This window comes from Molossus molossus, unplaced genomic scaffold (genome assembly GCF_014108415.1).
Source record: "Molossus molossus isolate mMolMol1 unplaced genomic scaffold, mMolMol1.p scaffold_m16_p_1, whole genome shotgun sequence".
Taxonomy (NCBI): domain Eukaryota; kingdom Metazoa; phylum Chordata; class Mammalia; order Chiroptera; family Molossidae; genus Molossus; species Molossus molossus.
In genome coordinates, this window is record NW_023425344.1 from 231,177,466 (window position 1) to 231,192,115 (window position 14,650).

Sequence of the window (14,650 nt, forward strand, 5' to 3'; positions counted from 1 at the left end):
TTTGGGAGAAGAAAAGAGACATTTTGCTTATGAGCTACAGCCTTGGATTGCTTTTCACAGTGATAAGGGGTTTGGGAATTTTAATTTTAGCTCACAGAAGTCATAAAATCAGGCAATGAAATTAAAATACCACTCAGTCCTCACATTATTAAGTAGTGCATTATAGGCTTATTTAGAAATCCCTTTCATGCTGTTTAAGGTCCCCTAGGGTGTCAAATTTTCAGCTCGTATGTAGAAATGAGGCAAAGAATAGGTCAGACTCTGAAGAAATCAAAAGCAAGGAAATGAATATTCCCCAGCCTGATGGTTTTCATTTATTATAATATAATGTATTCCTGGAAATGTATTAAGTTCAGTTGACAGTTAATAAGGATTGATTGATTGATTGACCTAAATTTATATGGTCAAGAATAAATGTAAAACTACTTCACTTGGGTTATGCTCCTCAGAATTGGGACCTAATGCTACATGGACCAGCCACACCACCCAGGACTTCTTGTTGGTGCAAAAAGTCACCCTCTCTGTCTGCTCTGGTCCGTGCTTACTTCTTCCGTCCCCTCCCTCACCCCCTATTGCACTTGTAGTACTGAGCTGTGGAAAGCCATTGTCCAAAGTTTTCCAGGGAATATTTGTTCCTCACGTTCACAAAATATAGGAGGTAGATTTAGAAAATGTTAGATCAAACACCATGAAGTGGATTTCTTTATTGTAAGACTTATTAGGAGCCTCTGATATGCTAATACACATGGCTAATCATCAATAATTAAGTATGCAGTGTTTGCCAAATGTATTTGGTTCCAGAACTATTTTTTTAATTAAAGCATTTTTACAGTATATGCACGTGGAAAATGTTGATATTGTGGAGAAAGGGTGTGGGAGCCATGGAGCTGGAGGACTGTGGGCACAATGTACACCCTTTACTGACACCTAGAGCAAGTTCCTTTCTTTATATTTTTTCTCTTCTTCTTTTTTTGTTTTTTGTTAATCCTCACCTGCAGATATTTTTCCATTGATTTTTAGAGTGGAAGGGAGGAAGGGGGGAGAGAGAGAGAGAGAGAAACATCTATGTGAGACAGACATATTGACCGGGAATTGAACCCATGATTCTTCAGTCCATGGGCCAACCCACCCTCTGACTGTTGAACCAAACTGGTCTGAGTAGAAGCCTCTCTTTTCTTAACTTCTCTCTCCATGTCTGGGAGCCGCTGGGAGGTCAGGTTACCTCCACTAAGCCATTCCCATTATTACTTTGCTAAGCTCTTGGCATTGGCCAGGAACCTCATGTGCAGAAATGGTGATGATGGAGACTCTGACTCCCAAGCAGATGTCTCAGATACAGCCTCCCTCCCTGACATCGAGGGAGCCCTCTGTGCTCAGGCCTTTCTGCTATAGGACGTCTCGAAGAGGCAAGGACATGTTCCTACTTAAAGATCCTGTGTCCTATTAAAACAAAGGAAACTGTAACAATCAGAAAATGATCATATTTCAGAAAAAGGGAAAAAATCAGTGCTGCATGATTAGCAATAGCTCACAGTTGGAGCCCTAGGCACTGTTCCATGTACTGTTTATGTACTGATGCATTTAACCCTGATGACTGCATACCTATTTCACAGTTGGGAAACTGAGGCACAGAAGAGCTAGGTCACCCACACGGTGTAGCCTCAGAGCCCGCATGCTCATCCGCTGTATGTTAATGTCTCATGAGTTCTCACAGCTTGAACTTGGCCAAGTTTTCCATGTTCTCCACAAACTACGTTGTTCTGAGGGCTGCTCTGTGAACCACTGTGGCCGCCAGTGAAACCTGAAAGTGAAGGTGTGCCTAGGGGCCAAGGCAACATAACTGCTCTGGGGAAGGTGCTGATGGGTTAGATGGAATGACTTGGCCACAGGGAAGACGTGCGAACTCATCCCGGCAGCTTCCGTATGGACTTTTCACCACTTAAATGTCACTTACAGCTTTTCTTGGGCTATAATGTAAGGAACCAGTCAAGCCTTTTCTCCAAAGAGAATGTAGTAAAGAAGTTAAGATATGGACTTTGGAGTTAAATACACCCGAGTTCAACGTGGGGTCTACTGTTTACCACCTGTTTGAACTTCGATCACATTGCTGGACCTCTCTGAGTGAAGTGTCCACACCTCTAAAGCTAGGTCACGATACCTACCTGCAGCTGTGCTGTGACCATGACCTCGGCAGTGGTTATGAAGTACCTGCGCAGGGCCTGGCGAGGGGAGATCCAGCGGTCTCGGTTTTTCCTTATCTTCTCCCCCCGTTTCTCCTCTTTCCTCTAAAATTTGAAAGTAGTTGCTGTGAAGGGTGCGTACATCCCACCCTTAGACAGAAAGGAGCTTCGGTCCACAGGTGGCTTTCAGAGATGACTGGAGAGCCTCCCAGTTAGTAACGCTGACTAGGTAATATACATACTTAAAAAATTAGTCTTTAGTTAGGTACACATTTGAAACTAAGCAATCTCTTTGCTGCTTTCTCTGGTAAAATCGTACATTTTTGGGGGACCCTGCATCCACAGAAAAGTGAGTTTCTTTAGCATATGAAAAAGCCAATTTCTTTTCTAATTTGGCCCCCATCCCCTTCTGCCCTCCCCTCACCAATTTATGGTGGAAGCTGTTCTCAGACATCCTAACACCTAAACTGTCTCTGTCCCTGGACTAAGTGTTCAAATCCCATTGTTCGTATCTCTTCTGTTATTTAGCCAAGCCCCCCTTCAATCCCTCTTCTATTTCAATCTTACATGATTTTCATGTAATTTTTACATGATTTTCTTACCTTACACAATTTTCTGGCTTTTTGAAATTTGTATTATAGTGAGCAGAATGTCCTAACCTCTCAATTCCGAAGGTCAGTTAATCCATAATTTCTCTAAAAACTCCCAGTTGACTTTAAAATGGACTCTTCAGATTTTTTTTGGGACCCCAATCTTTACCAGTGATCACCCCTTTTTGACTTCTTGACTCTCCTTGTTTTTTTTTTTTTTGTGTGTGAAGTGAAACATTAGCATGACTACAAGCATCATCATAGTTCAGTTCCCGTGTCCCCATGGAGATCGGCTGTGATTTTCGCCTTCCCATCATTCTCCAGCTGCAGCCCCCGGGCCTGACATAAACAGCTACAGCCAAATTGACACTGGATATTTATTTCTATCGCTTCATTGTTTTACAGCATGTGAATTTAGGTTAGGCTCCTTTGCATTTTCATGGCCAGTCCAGTGTTCAATACTAAGTAATTTTATACAGTAATTCTTTTCCCTAGTTATTCCATGGTTAGCAGATTTATGTTGCATTTTGATTTTTGTTCTATTACACTTTTATATTTAGTTAACCAACATCATTATTTTATTTTTGCTTATATTAAGAGAATGATTTGTAACTAGTTGTCAAAATACCACATAGATGCTCATAAAATGCAAATCTGATTTTTCTGCGAATGAGCAATGTTTTGAATTAGGTCTTGGGTATACTCCCATAAAGATAAAATTAATGTTGCGTATCTGAGGGTGTGGTCTGCTCAAATCTTCCAGATATTGACGTTCAAAGGACTCGAGAAAATATGACCCCCTCTTTCTTTGCCACCCAAGTTCTACTCCAAGAGAGGAAAAAACGCAAGGCAGGTAGAAACAAAATATTATTTTTATTAATGATAACACGGGCATTTAAAGAGGTGGCTTACATCTCTGGAAACTCAGAACGGGATGGAGATGCTCACTGGAACACTAATTCAAGACGGGGCAGACATCTCCTCTGAAGCAAGGCTTCCTCTTCCAACACCCGCGCTGTGGACCAGTGGGGTAGATTGTTGGGAGATGCCAAAGGCAGCCGGCTCCCTCATGGGAAACAGGAAGTGCCAGGTCTGAGCTCCGCCCATAGAGTTTCTCTTTGCAGATTATCCTTAATCTTTCAGATTACATCACTCCTTCTCCTCAGGAAAGTCCTAAAAGAGGGGGCAGAGAGATGCTAGGAGTGTCTTGCTGGTGGCGTTTCTTCACTGTGAAAGATAACAGGAGAGGGCAGGTGGCGGGAACTCCTCTCCCCTTCCCTGTGGTGCTGGGGCATTAGGACATGGCTTGTTAAATTTGAATGACTCATCTATGAATGAATGTCCAGGGAGCCGCCTTCTACTCTGGCCACACTAATGATGTTTTCCTTGACTTTGCTGTTAAAATGCCCAGTCTCTGTGTATCTTTTTCAAGCCATCCCCATTATCCCTGCTTACCACTTTTGGGGAAACTAGGCCAAGAAAGGTCTGTTTGTATCAGTTGAAGATCTTTCCATTGCAAATATCAGATGCTCAACTCAAATGCTTTAAGCACAAAACTGAATTAAAGTCCAGAGTTGGCTGGCCGGATTCAGGTCTTCAGTAACATCATCCGAGAAAAATTGTGTTTCTCCATTTCATGGTTGTTTCCTGGGCCCTGGCTGGTCAGGCCCGCCCTGTCCCTGCTGTTATCACTGCATGGCCTCTGGCCCGCTAGGCTTCCGTCTCAGCCCCCAGCACCCCTTCCTTGCAAAGACTTTCATAAGCATTCTCACAAAATCCCTGGAACAAGCTTGGGTTGTTGCTAGTGCGGTGGTTCAAAGGGTCGTTTCTAGATCAGCCACATAAGTGTCAACTCAGAACTTGTCAGAAATGTACGTTCTCAGGCCTTGAGCCAGACTTGAGTCATCAACTCTGAGGGTGGGGCCCCAATGAACTATGTTTTAGCGAACCCTCCAGGTGGTTCCAATGCATGCTAGTTTGAAGACTGTTTCTTAGTCCATAGGTCTTACTCTAAGGCTGGGGATAAAATATGTTCAGTGGTTCAGTCTGGGTACATAGCTTGATTACTTCAGGAGCTGGGATGGGGTCAGCTTCATGCAGCCCAGATGGTTGAAAAATGAAGTGGGGAGGGTAGCTTTCCAAAAGAAAGTCAGGTGTTATTATCACAAAATGCAACCGTTGCTGGGAAAATTCACAGATGTTGTACAATAGAAACTTTTCCCAAAGCACAGTCTTGCACTACTTAACTAACAGGGATCCCGGATGTCTGAGGATGTTCCTTAGACAATCAATCTCATTGTTGTGCGAACATCGTGGCATGTACTCACATAAACCTGGGTGGCATCGCTTACTACACACACAGTTTATAGGCAAAGCCTATTGCTTCTAGGCTGCAAGCCTGCACACCATGTGGCTGTACAAAGCAATGCAAGATTAAATCAAGCACAGGAGAAAATGATGCCATCAGATGTGATAAACACGAGATGTATGAGGCTGCCTCCAGTCTGACACCCCACGCTGTTTTACAGCAAACTTTTTTAATAGGTAGAAAGAGTACATGCTAGACTAGTGATAAAAAGTATAGTGGGGTAAATACATTATCTGGTAACACAGCCGTTCGTTACCATTAATAAATAGTATGCCCTGTACCTAGCTGTATGTGCTGTGCTTTTATACGACGGGCAGTGCGGGTTTGTTTACCAGCATCACCAGTCATGTGAGTAATGTGTTGCACTGTGATGTTACTATGGCTGCAATATCACTAGGCTATGGGAATTTTCAGCTCCATTATCATCTTATGGGACCATTGTTGTATATGCGGTCTGTTGTTGACCAAAACGTCATTATGGGGTGCGTGACTATAGTAGCTACTGGAACATTAGGGGGTGAATTATTGCACCAAGAAATATTTGGCAGTGAGTACCAAAGGCTTGTTTGTTTTGTCTTTACAAGGATTAGAACAACAAAGACTTCTCTTCTTGTAGTATATACTAGTACTCAATTGTTTTTTTCTGAATGGAGAAAACTAATAGTTGTTTCCTTTAACTTGAGTTACCCATGACCTCCTATTTTTTCATGTATGATAGCACATCTGAGCAGCTGATGAGATCATGGGGCGCAGGATATATAACTTGGACTGGGCCAGTAATCAGCTCCCCCACTGAGGCCATGTCGAGTATATAGTGTCGTGAATGTTTTGTTTGCTGGAACTGACTCAAGAAAGTTGATTATTTTGTGTGAGGAAAAAAACAAATCAGACCTAAAAGATATCGTGAAGGTGCTATGACAAAACGTGACAAGTTTTCATGTTGGTATCTCATTGATGATTTTCATAGGCACGATGCTGGGAGATCATACACGCTTGGAATTCCACAATATTGAAACTGGAATCATGACTGAGAAGCGTTACATCTCCGTTGTCCCCTCCAGTTTTATCGGCCACTTGCAGAGTCTCATGTTTAATGGTCTGCTCTACATTGACTTGTGCAAAAACGGCGACATTGACTACTGTGAATTGAAGGCTCGCTTTGGACTGAGGAACATCATCGCTGACCCTGTCACCTTTAAGACCAAGAGCAGCTACCTGAGCCTGGCCACCCTGCAGGCCTACACTTCAATGCACCTCTTCTTTCAGTTCAAGACCACCTCAGCAGATGGCTTCATTCTCTTCAATAGTGGTGACGGCAATGACTTCATTGCAGTTGAGCTAGTCAAGGGGTAAGTGGAAGGGATCATACAGTTTGTACTCGATATCTCAGCTCAAGCCTTACATAAAATATAGACATGAAAATAAGTATCTGTTTTACTTCCCACCCTCTGTTCCTGATACATGCTCTTGTCTTCATTGATTAACAATATTTATGTAATGATTAGGCCTGGAAGGAAGAGAAATGAATATGTTTATTGAAAGATCTACTAACTCAATACCATCAGACTTTTTACTATGAAGTGTAGCCTTTAAACCTATGGGGGGAAACTCATTTTTGCAAAAAAGGAATATGGGGTACATTACATCTTTCTCTGGGGCAGCAGTGCTATTTGTAAGCACTACATTTATAGGAAAAAACTAAATATAGATATTTTCAGTATGAGACCATAAATGCAAATTTAAAAATCTGTATTGTTTTCAAGACATTTTACTACCATATGTGAGACAATAGTTAAAACAAAAGCAAAAGCCAGAACAAAACCCCCAAAACAGACCCATGATTGACTGTGAATTTAAATGTCGCCCCCTAGTGTTTGGGGTGTATCACCTGCACTACTTCCTGGCTCTAATTTTGACTAGGCAGAGTTCAAGTAGACTCTGTAGGAAATTAAAGTGAAGTCTGATAGAACAGGATCAGACTCTTCTTGTATCCTAAATCAAGCTTTAATTATTCCTGTGTGATGCCAGTTTAGCGTGGGGGTGTTGGAGCCCCAGTTGTCACTATGCACAGGTTGCTATTCAACGACTTCAGGAAATCTCAAGTCATCAGGTGTTTGTTTCCCCTCCTAGGTACATCCACTATGTGTTTGACCTGGGAAATGGTCCCAACGTGATCAAAGGAAACAGTGACCGCCCTCTGAATGACAACCAGTGGCACAACGTTGTAATCACAAGGGACAACAGTAACACTCACAGCCTAAAAGTGGACACGAAGGTGGTCACGCAGGTGATCAATGGTGCCAAAAATCTGGATTTGAAAGGTAAGCCTTGTGAAGAAGTTTATTCTCGTTAGAGCATTTCTTGCCATTGAAAGCCTGTTTCTACAGGTTATGATCGCTCTGCATTTTTGATGCATATTCTCTTTTAACAACATTGAATTATACCATAATGCAAGGTATCCACATCCACTTTTTACATAGATCACACTCTTCAAGAGATGGTTCCTTTTCTCTGTAAACCTTGGGGACTGAGTGATGAGGTGATAAATGTCAAAATGAGGAGAGACCCTAACACGGAGGAAGGGATATAGGTTTTGGAACCTCACTTGGATTATTTACTGTCTGGGTGACTTTGGTAAAATCCTTTAGCCTGGTACAGCATCTGTATACTTTTTCTCAAGATGAGGATAGTGATTGTCTCTGTTTATGGGCTATTAGGAAGTTTGATGGAATAATGTCTATAAAACGCTCAGCATCCTAATGGTAACAGGCACATACAAAGTGCTCAATAAATGGTTTTGTTGAAAATGTTAAATGTTATCGTAAGATGGTAACAGCACCTACCTCATAGACTGTATATGGTGCTTAAAATCTGTGAGATGATATTTATACAATGAATGGCACATAAAAGATGTTAACTGTCTCTTTGTACAATGTATAAACTCTGGTAATTATTTTGTTTTTGCTGTTTTTCTCACCCAGCTCTGTTACTATTATCCAAATAAATGGCCTAAAGCATATTGGCTTTAGTTGATGAGGCTCCCAATCCTTGACTCATTTGCTTTTATTACCTACTTCCCTTCCAGGTGACCTCTACATGGCAGGTCTGGCCCAAGGCATGTACAGCAACCTCCCCAAACTTGTGGCCTCCCGGGATGGCTTTCAGGGCTGTCTGGCATCTGTGGACTTGAATGGGCGCCTGCCTGACCTCATCAATGATGCTCTGCATCGGAGTGGACAGATCGAGCGTGGCTGTGAAGGTACAGCCTTCTTTCCTGCTCCGCTATAGCCTTGTCGCAAGCCTGAGCCTCTCTGCTCCTCTGCCAGTGCCTCCCCCTCGGTCTACCAGTCCTCTCCTCATCCCCATGCACCACCCGACATCACGCACCATCACTGTCCTCCTATCTTTGCTGAGTATGTGAAGACATGTGCCACAGGCTCCAGGAATGTGTGTTGGCAGATGTCTTCCCAGTGCCACTTACTTGCGGATTGAGGACCTTTCCTGGCATTGACATCAGGCTTCTCCTGACTTGTACCTTTGCTTCCAGCATGGCTGAAAGGGCATCGGGACTTTCATTTGTACTTTAACACCTGGGGAGGTACAAACCAGAGACTTGTATATGGATGTCACCATTGGTAAAATGTTTCCTGTGTTGCTAATGGTGACTGCATTGTTTAACGCAAACCCAGCAGGAAGTAGGAAAATGATGTCAGAATGCCATAATGAGGGAAGGAAACTAACATTTATTGAGTACTTGCTAGATGTCAGGCTTTGTTAGGCAGAGCCTTGGTGTGGTGCAGTAGTATAGCATGGGCTTTGATATTGAAAAGACCGTGACTTAGATCCAGATAGTAGCTCTTGTTAGCTGTGTGACCTTAGACAAGTCACACAACCTCTCTGATCTACACCTTCCTCACCTGTAAAATGGGGCAATAAAACTTACCTTGGAAGGTAATATCCATAAATCAGAGATATACATAAAATTCCTGGTTTGTACGTAGTGAGTACTCAATAAATGGTAGGATTATTATTTACAAATATTATTTCATGTGAGACATGTAATAACATTGCATGCTCACCAGTGCAGCACAACAAACCATGCTCAGCCTGTTTCTGTAGGTGACCCACTGTCTCTTCAGATAGTTACTTAATTTTATAGTCTTCTGGAGTCCAACCGTTCTTTACTGTATGTAACAATAATCTAGTTCTAGCCAGCAGAGGGCAGCAATAAATATTTCCAGCCTTCTCCAGAGGCTTTGGGTAGGCTGGAAAGGTGACTCTTCCCTAACTGGAGAAGAAAAGAGGGTGTCTGCCCATCAGCAGGATCTATGTTCTCTTGTCTGGCTGAGCCTCATGGTCCTTTGTGCGGTATATTGTGTTTCCTTGTATCCCTCATTAATTTACGACAGTAATTTTCAACCGTTTTCACCTCACAGCACACCTAAACAATTTCTAAAATCCTGTGGCACCCCAAAATTATTTTATATTTTTTTGCCAATCTGACAAAAATAAAAGTTATAATTTTTTTTTTTAACCTTCACCCTAGGACACCCTTCCATATTTTGTTCAGATAGAGTAGGAGGGAGAGAGAGAGAGAGAGAGAAACATCGACGTGAAAGGGACACATTGAGTGGTTGCCACCTGCACGACCCACCCAGGGCCGGGGACAAATAAAAAAGTTATAATTTTGATTTATTCACTCTGGATTTCTATTATTGCATTGGCTGTTGGCATTTTTAAAAATTTGACAACCCAAGGGAAAAGAGATTGGTGCCCCTGACTAAATAGGTATGGCATGTTTTAAAACTCTCGCGGCGCACTGGTTGAAAATCGCTGATTGACTACCTCAAACCTGTTCATTCCTCTCCCGTGTTCAGCTTCATTTATCGCTCTTTCTTAACCAGCTTTCAGCTGGTTTGCTCCCCACCTTAAAGCACATTTGTATAAAAGCTTCCCATAAGCTCCCCAGGCTGATTTGCAGTATGGAAGTTGTTCCTCCTTCCCTGAGAGTCAGTTTCCCATGAGGCATTGGTAAAAAGACTGATGGTTCCCATAACCCACTGAGGTTTCCCTTAGCCAGGAATACGTCAGGTGTTGTGGGCCAACCACGGTGTGTGCGAACCTGAGGGGCAGTCGGGCGGCCTCACCAAGCAGCCAAAGTAGCCACTCTGCTTTCTTCCCCTGGGAATGCACAGTTTCAATTAAATCAAGGATTTTTGTCTTATGGCCCTGCTTTTAATTTTTTCAGGTGTTGAAAGGCAACCCTGAGACAGATGCAGCATTTGGGAATTAAACTGGGCATCATAGGTTAGAAGATTGGGAGATGACAGTAATTCTAATCATCCCGGAATAATTCATCAGGTCAAGTGAAATCATACGAGAAAAGCCAGTATTAAAAAACGTAGGGCACTCTTCAAATGCTAAATGTTTTTAACTCGCCATCAGTTCTTCAGATTTGAAAGTTAACAGGGATCATGCACATGTAACTCTACAGAATGGGCCTGATAGAAATAGAATGAGTCACATACTGAATTTTAAATTTTCTTGTAGCTACATTTTAAAAAGGTAGAAAGTAGCAGGTAAAATTTGCTTTAATTCCACATTTAATGGAACCCAGTATATCCACAATATTATCATTTCAGCATATAATCTATATAAAATTGAGACATTTTACCTTTTTTCAAACTAAGCCTTCAAATTTGAGTGTGAATTTTGTACTCGGAGCCCACCCCAGTTCAGAACATACACCTTTAAAGTCCTCAACAGTCACATGGATCTGTGGCCACGGTGTTGGGAGCACAGCACTATTGAATATGAAAATCAGAGTGTAAGGACATAAAGCTGTAGTATTAGAGTGAAAGGAAGTCTCAACAAACTTTGATAAAAGTGGGTTGAAATGTAGAGTATAAAGGGGGGAATGGACCCCAGTTAAGGAAGCTTTAAGAAAAGCAGTAAGAGCATTAGTGAAAGGAAATTACCCATTCAACGGGAGAAAATGTTCCCGTCCCCACCCTCAGCTCTGGGTGCAGTTCCATGGGACTCATCTCTTGCATTATGGTGGGTTCTGACCTTCCTCTGAGTATGGGTGACTGTTCAAAGCTGAATATTGTGACTTGATGGCTCTACCATCTGAATAGATGAGAAGTCTCCTGGGCCTAATAGCACTGCACTCTATTGCCATGGAGATAATTGTGATGGTTACCCATGGCGCATTAGGACTGCCCTGCTGGGTGGGATGAAGTGGAGGATGAGTGCTGAGGGAAGAAGGTCCTTGTTTATTGTACACAGATGACTTGGATAATTAGCCTAAGTGGCCAGGAAAAATGGCCCAAAAGTGGGTTAAGGCATAAATTGCTGTCATTGGAAATGTGTACCATGGTGAATAAGGCCTTCTAAGGGATCCCAGGAGTTCGTGAGGGTGCTGTAGAAGATGACAGGATAGAAATCAAGGGCACAGAACCTTAGAGAGATTGAAAAGAAATGTCACTGCCATTCTGAATCTCTGTATAGAGTATGCAGCCTTTGTGTGTTAGGCAGTATGGCGATCAAATGACTCATTTCTACGTATAGAATAGGAAACAGATAGGGGATGAGTAGTCACTACTAAGAACTAAGACCTGAATCTCTTCAAGATGGGGAATATGTTTTATTTTCACATATCTGGGGTACATAGGCCAGGCTAGATCATAAATTCTTGTCCAAGTCATTGATATGTCACTTCAAGATGCTTAATTAGTAAATGTATTACTTCATTACATCTAACCCAAAAGAGTTCAAAATCATTTTTAAAAAACATTAATCCACTACTCATTGGCTCTCAATTGCTTATTCTAAGAAAGAAAACAAGATCTTGAACTGGGTTTTGCTTTTATGTCTCTACATGAAGAGTGTATAATTTAGACTAAGTGTGATTTTGGACAACTCTTAGCCAACATCTAGCCATGACTTGCAACCTCTCAGTTTGGGCTAGGCGTTTTAGAATGCCTGATTCCAAACTCGGAATTTTATAATCACGTCTGATTCAATACTAGTTGGTAAATTCCCCTTTCTCTCTGGAGGCCAACTTTGCTCCAGAGGCATGCACTGGCCAGAAATGCAATTCCACAATCGCAGATGGTAAACCCCCAAGAGAAACACCATGCTTCATTTTGAGACGGGCACAAACAAAGTAAAAGCACATTGCTCTGGTGCTTTTTTGCCCACTGCCATTTGGATTTGGCTATATTTTTTCAAATTAAACAAATCAAGCTCTTTGGTGGCCCCACATCACCTTGATACAAATGCCCGGTTCTAGTGCTACATCCCTTGGTGGCATTTTCGAGAGGTTACATGGAGTGCTCCCAGTGATTCTTCCATGCTTAGCTCCTACAGGTGCAGAAGTATTTCTGTGAGCTCTGTGCACACGTGTTTTTCAGTCTGACCATGCACTACACTTATTCCTTGATGTTTGTCCTGACCGATGGAGAATCATTTTTTTGGACCATGTGCCTTGGGGTTGGCTGTGTGGATGGGTGAAGGCTCTCGTGACCACTGCTTGTGCTTTGTCGAGTCCTGTGTCCCCTTGCCCCTGCTCTGCTCACATGGCTCTGACGAGGCCTGCTCCGCCCTGTTCTGTGCATCCCGTCTGTGCTGTCTCTGGAGAACCTGTAGAGCATTTCAATTGTCTGTTTGAGTGATGTTGGTTATGCCGATTGTATTTTCGTTTCTGTAATGTTACCCTGGTTTGCTCTATTTCTTACTAACCTCTGGTTATTGTTTTCACCTTTTCTGTTCTTTTGCTAACAAAGTTGCGTTGACCAAAGCTGACCTGCAAGGTAGAGAAGGTTCTTGTTCCCATTTTCCCTTTGGACTGAAAGATGCCCTGTGTAACCCTTGGTATCTTTTATTTAGAGGCCTTCAAGCTGTCACACCTCTTGGACAGCAGCGATTGTGGGAGGGGGCTGAACTCTGTGTTCTTCAGAGAGAGTGGCAGAAAACCGGGTCAGGGCATGAACAATGATAACCAAGGCGAGGCCTCTTGGGGATGGGAACATGATTTCGTTTTGGGGGGATCAAAAAGGTTTGACAGCATCCCATATTGTGACTCTGCTTCTGGAAATTGTTAAACTCTCCCAGAGTTTGCCATGAAGGGGTTGTGTCTTCTTAATTTATTCAGTACAGGTAGAAGGTAGCATTTGTAAAAAAGAAAAGGAAAAAAGGCCACTGCTCTTAATGTATTATTTTCTGGGTCAGGGAGGTCATTCCTCAGAGCAGGACTTTTGAGTGCTTGGCACTTGTGGAAGAGAATGTCATTTTCTCTGAACTCATTTTAAGAAAATATTTTTAGGCATTTGGGAGGTATTAATATCATTGAAACGTTCCAGAGATTTATATTTCCTATCGGGGATTTGGGTTGAGCACTTTAATTTCCTGTTTTGTAATCTAAAGAAAAATGTATCCCTGGCGAAGAAGAGGATCTGTCGGTTTTATCCTGCATACCCTTTAAAATGCCTTCATGTCAGATCTCAGTGACTTGGCTGCAGGAACTGCTGCTTCTCCCATTCAGAGAGGCACGTTTCAGAGTCAGGATTGGTCCACTGATCATCATGTCTGGCTGCCTTGACTCAGAATAGCAAGGACCAGGCATTGCAGGTGTCTTTTGGCTGATAGTTATGCAGGGGATTGGGGTTTGGATGGTCTCTGCACAGTTTGCAATCTACAAAAACTGTTAGAAGTGACTAAAGCAAAGATAGCCTTACAAAAATATGTTCCCCTGAAAAATCATTTGCTTTGCTGTGACTTGTCATATGTCATGCAGGTGGCCAGTACAAGTGTCTATCTCTTGGGTGGATGTCAACAAATAAGGCCTCTCTCTAGCCATTTTGATAACTCTTTTTTTCCTTCATGCCCTTTTAAGAGATTTACATAAATGCTAATATATAATGAAATGAATGAAAAGGACATGCTGGATTCGTACTTTGAAGTCCAAGGTAGCTGTGGAATAGATTTCATTTTTAAAGCATGTAGGGCCCTTTCAGTCATACTGAAAGGTGTTGTGTTTAGATGTTCTGTTCAATTGTCGGAATAGGTCAACATGTCGCCATGGAAATGGAGGGGAGAGAGATGGGGGCAGGACTCCCTCTACACTAAGACAATCCAAGGTTGTCATAGCTTCTCATGAACAGTTATTAGAAAAACTAGACATACTGTATCTCCTCGTAGACTTTACCATTCTTCATGGTAAGAACTATGTGGATTTTGAGTCCCCAGAACCTAGCACAGTTCTCTTACATAGGCTCTTCATATGTAGAAAGTGATCTTCAAGTTTCCATTCAAAGGAAGAACGGTTTGTGGGAATCAATGCAAAGAACTGGTCGATTTCTCTGCCTATTGTATGTTGTAGATACAGATTTGGAGACATAATAGTTTGGAGTATCTTCACTTTCCCATTTGCAGAAGCAGTCTAGTCATTTGGATGGTTTTTATGTTATTACTCCATTGACCCAAACTGTCTTCCATTTTTATAATGACTT

General features: G+C 42.2%; 1 protein-coding gene across 3 annotated transcripts in view; it reads left to right on the forward strand.

Moving 5' to 3' along the window:
* The window catches only part of NRXN3 (neurexin 3), a 1,496,329-nt gene that overhangs the window by 652,461 nt on the left and 829,218 nt on the right, over window positions 1-14,650 (forward strand). For all 3 annotated transcript variants that reach the window (XM_036267618.1, XM_036267616.1, XM_036267617.1), the window contains 3 exons: window positions 6,106-6,487; window positions 7,269-7,459; window positions 8,224-8,397. In XM_036267618.1, the coding sequence (XP_036123511.1) occupies window positions 6,106-6,487; window positions 7,269-7,459; window positions 8,224-8,397 (747 nt within the window). The remainder of the gene's footprint in view (window positions 1-6,105; window positions 6,488-7,268; window positions 7,460-8,223; window positions 8,398-14,650) is intronic.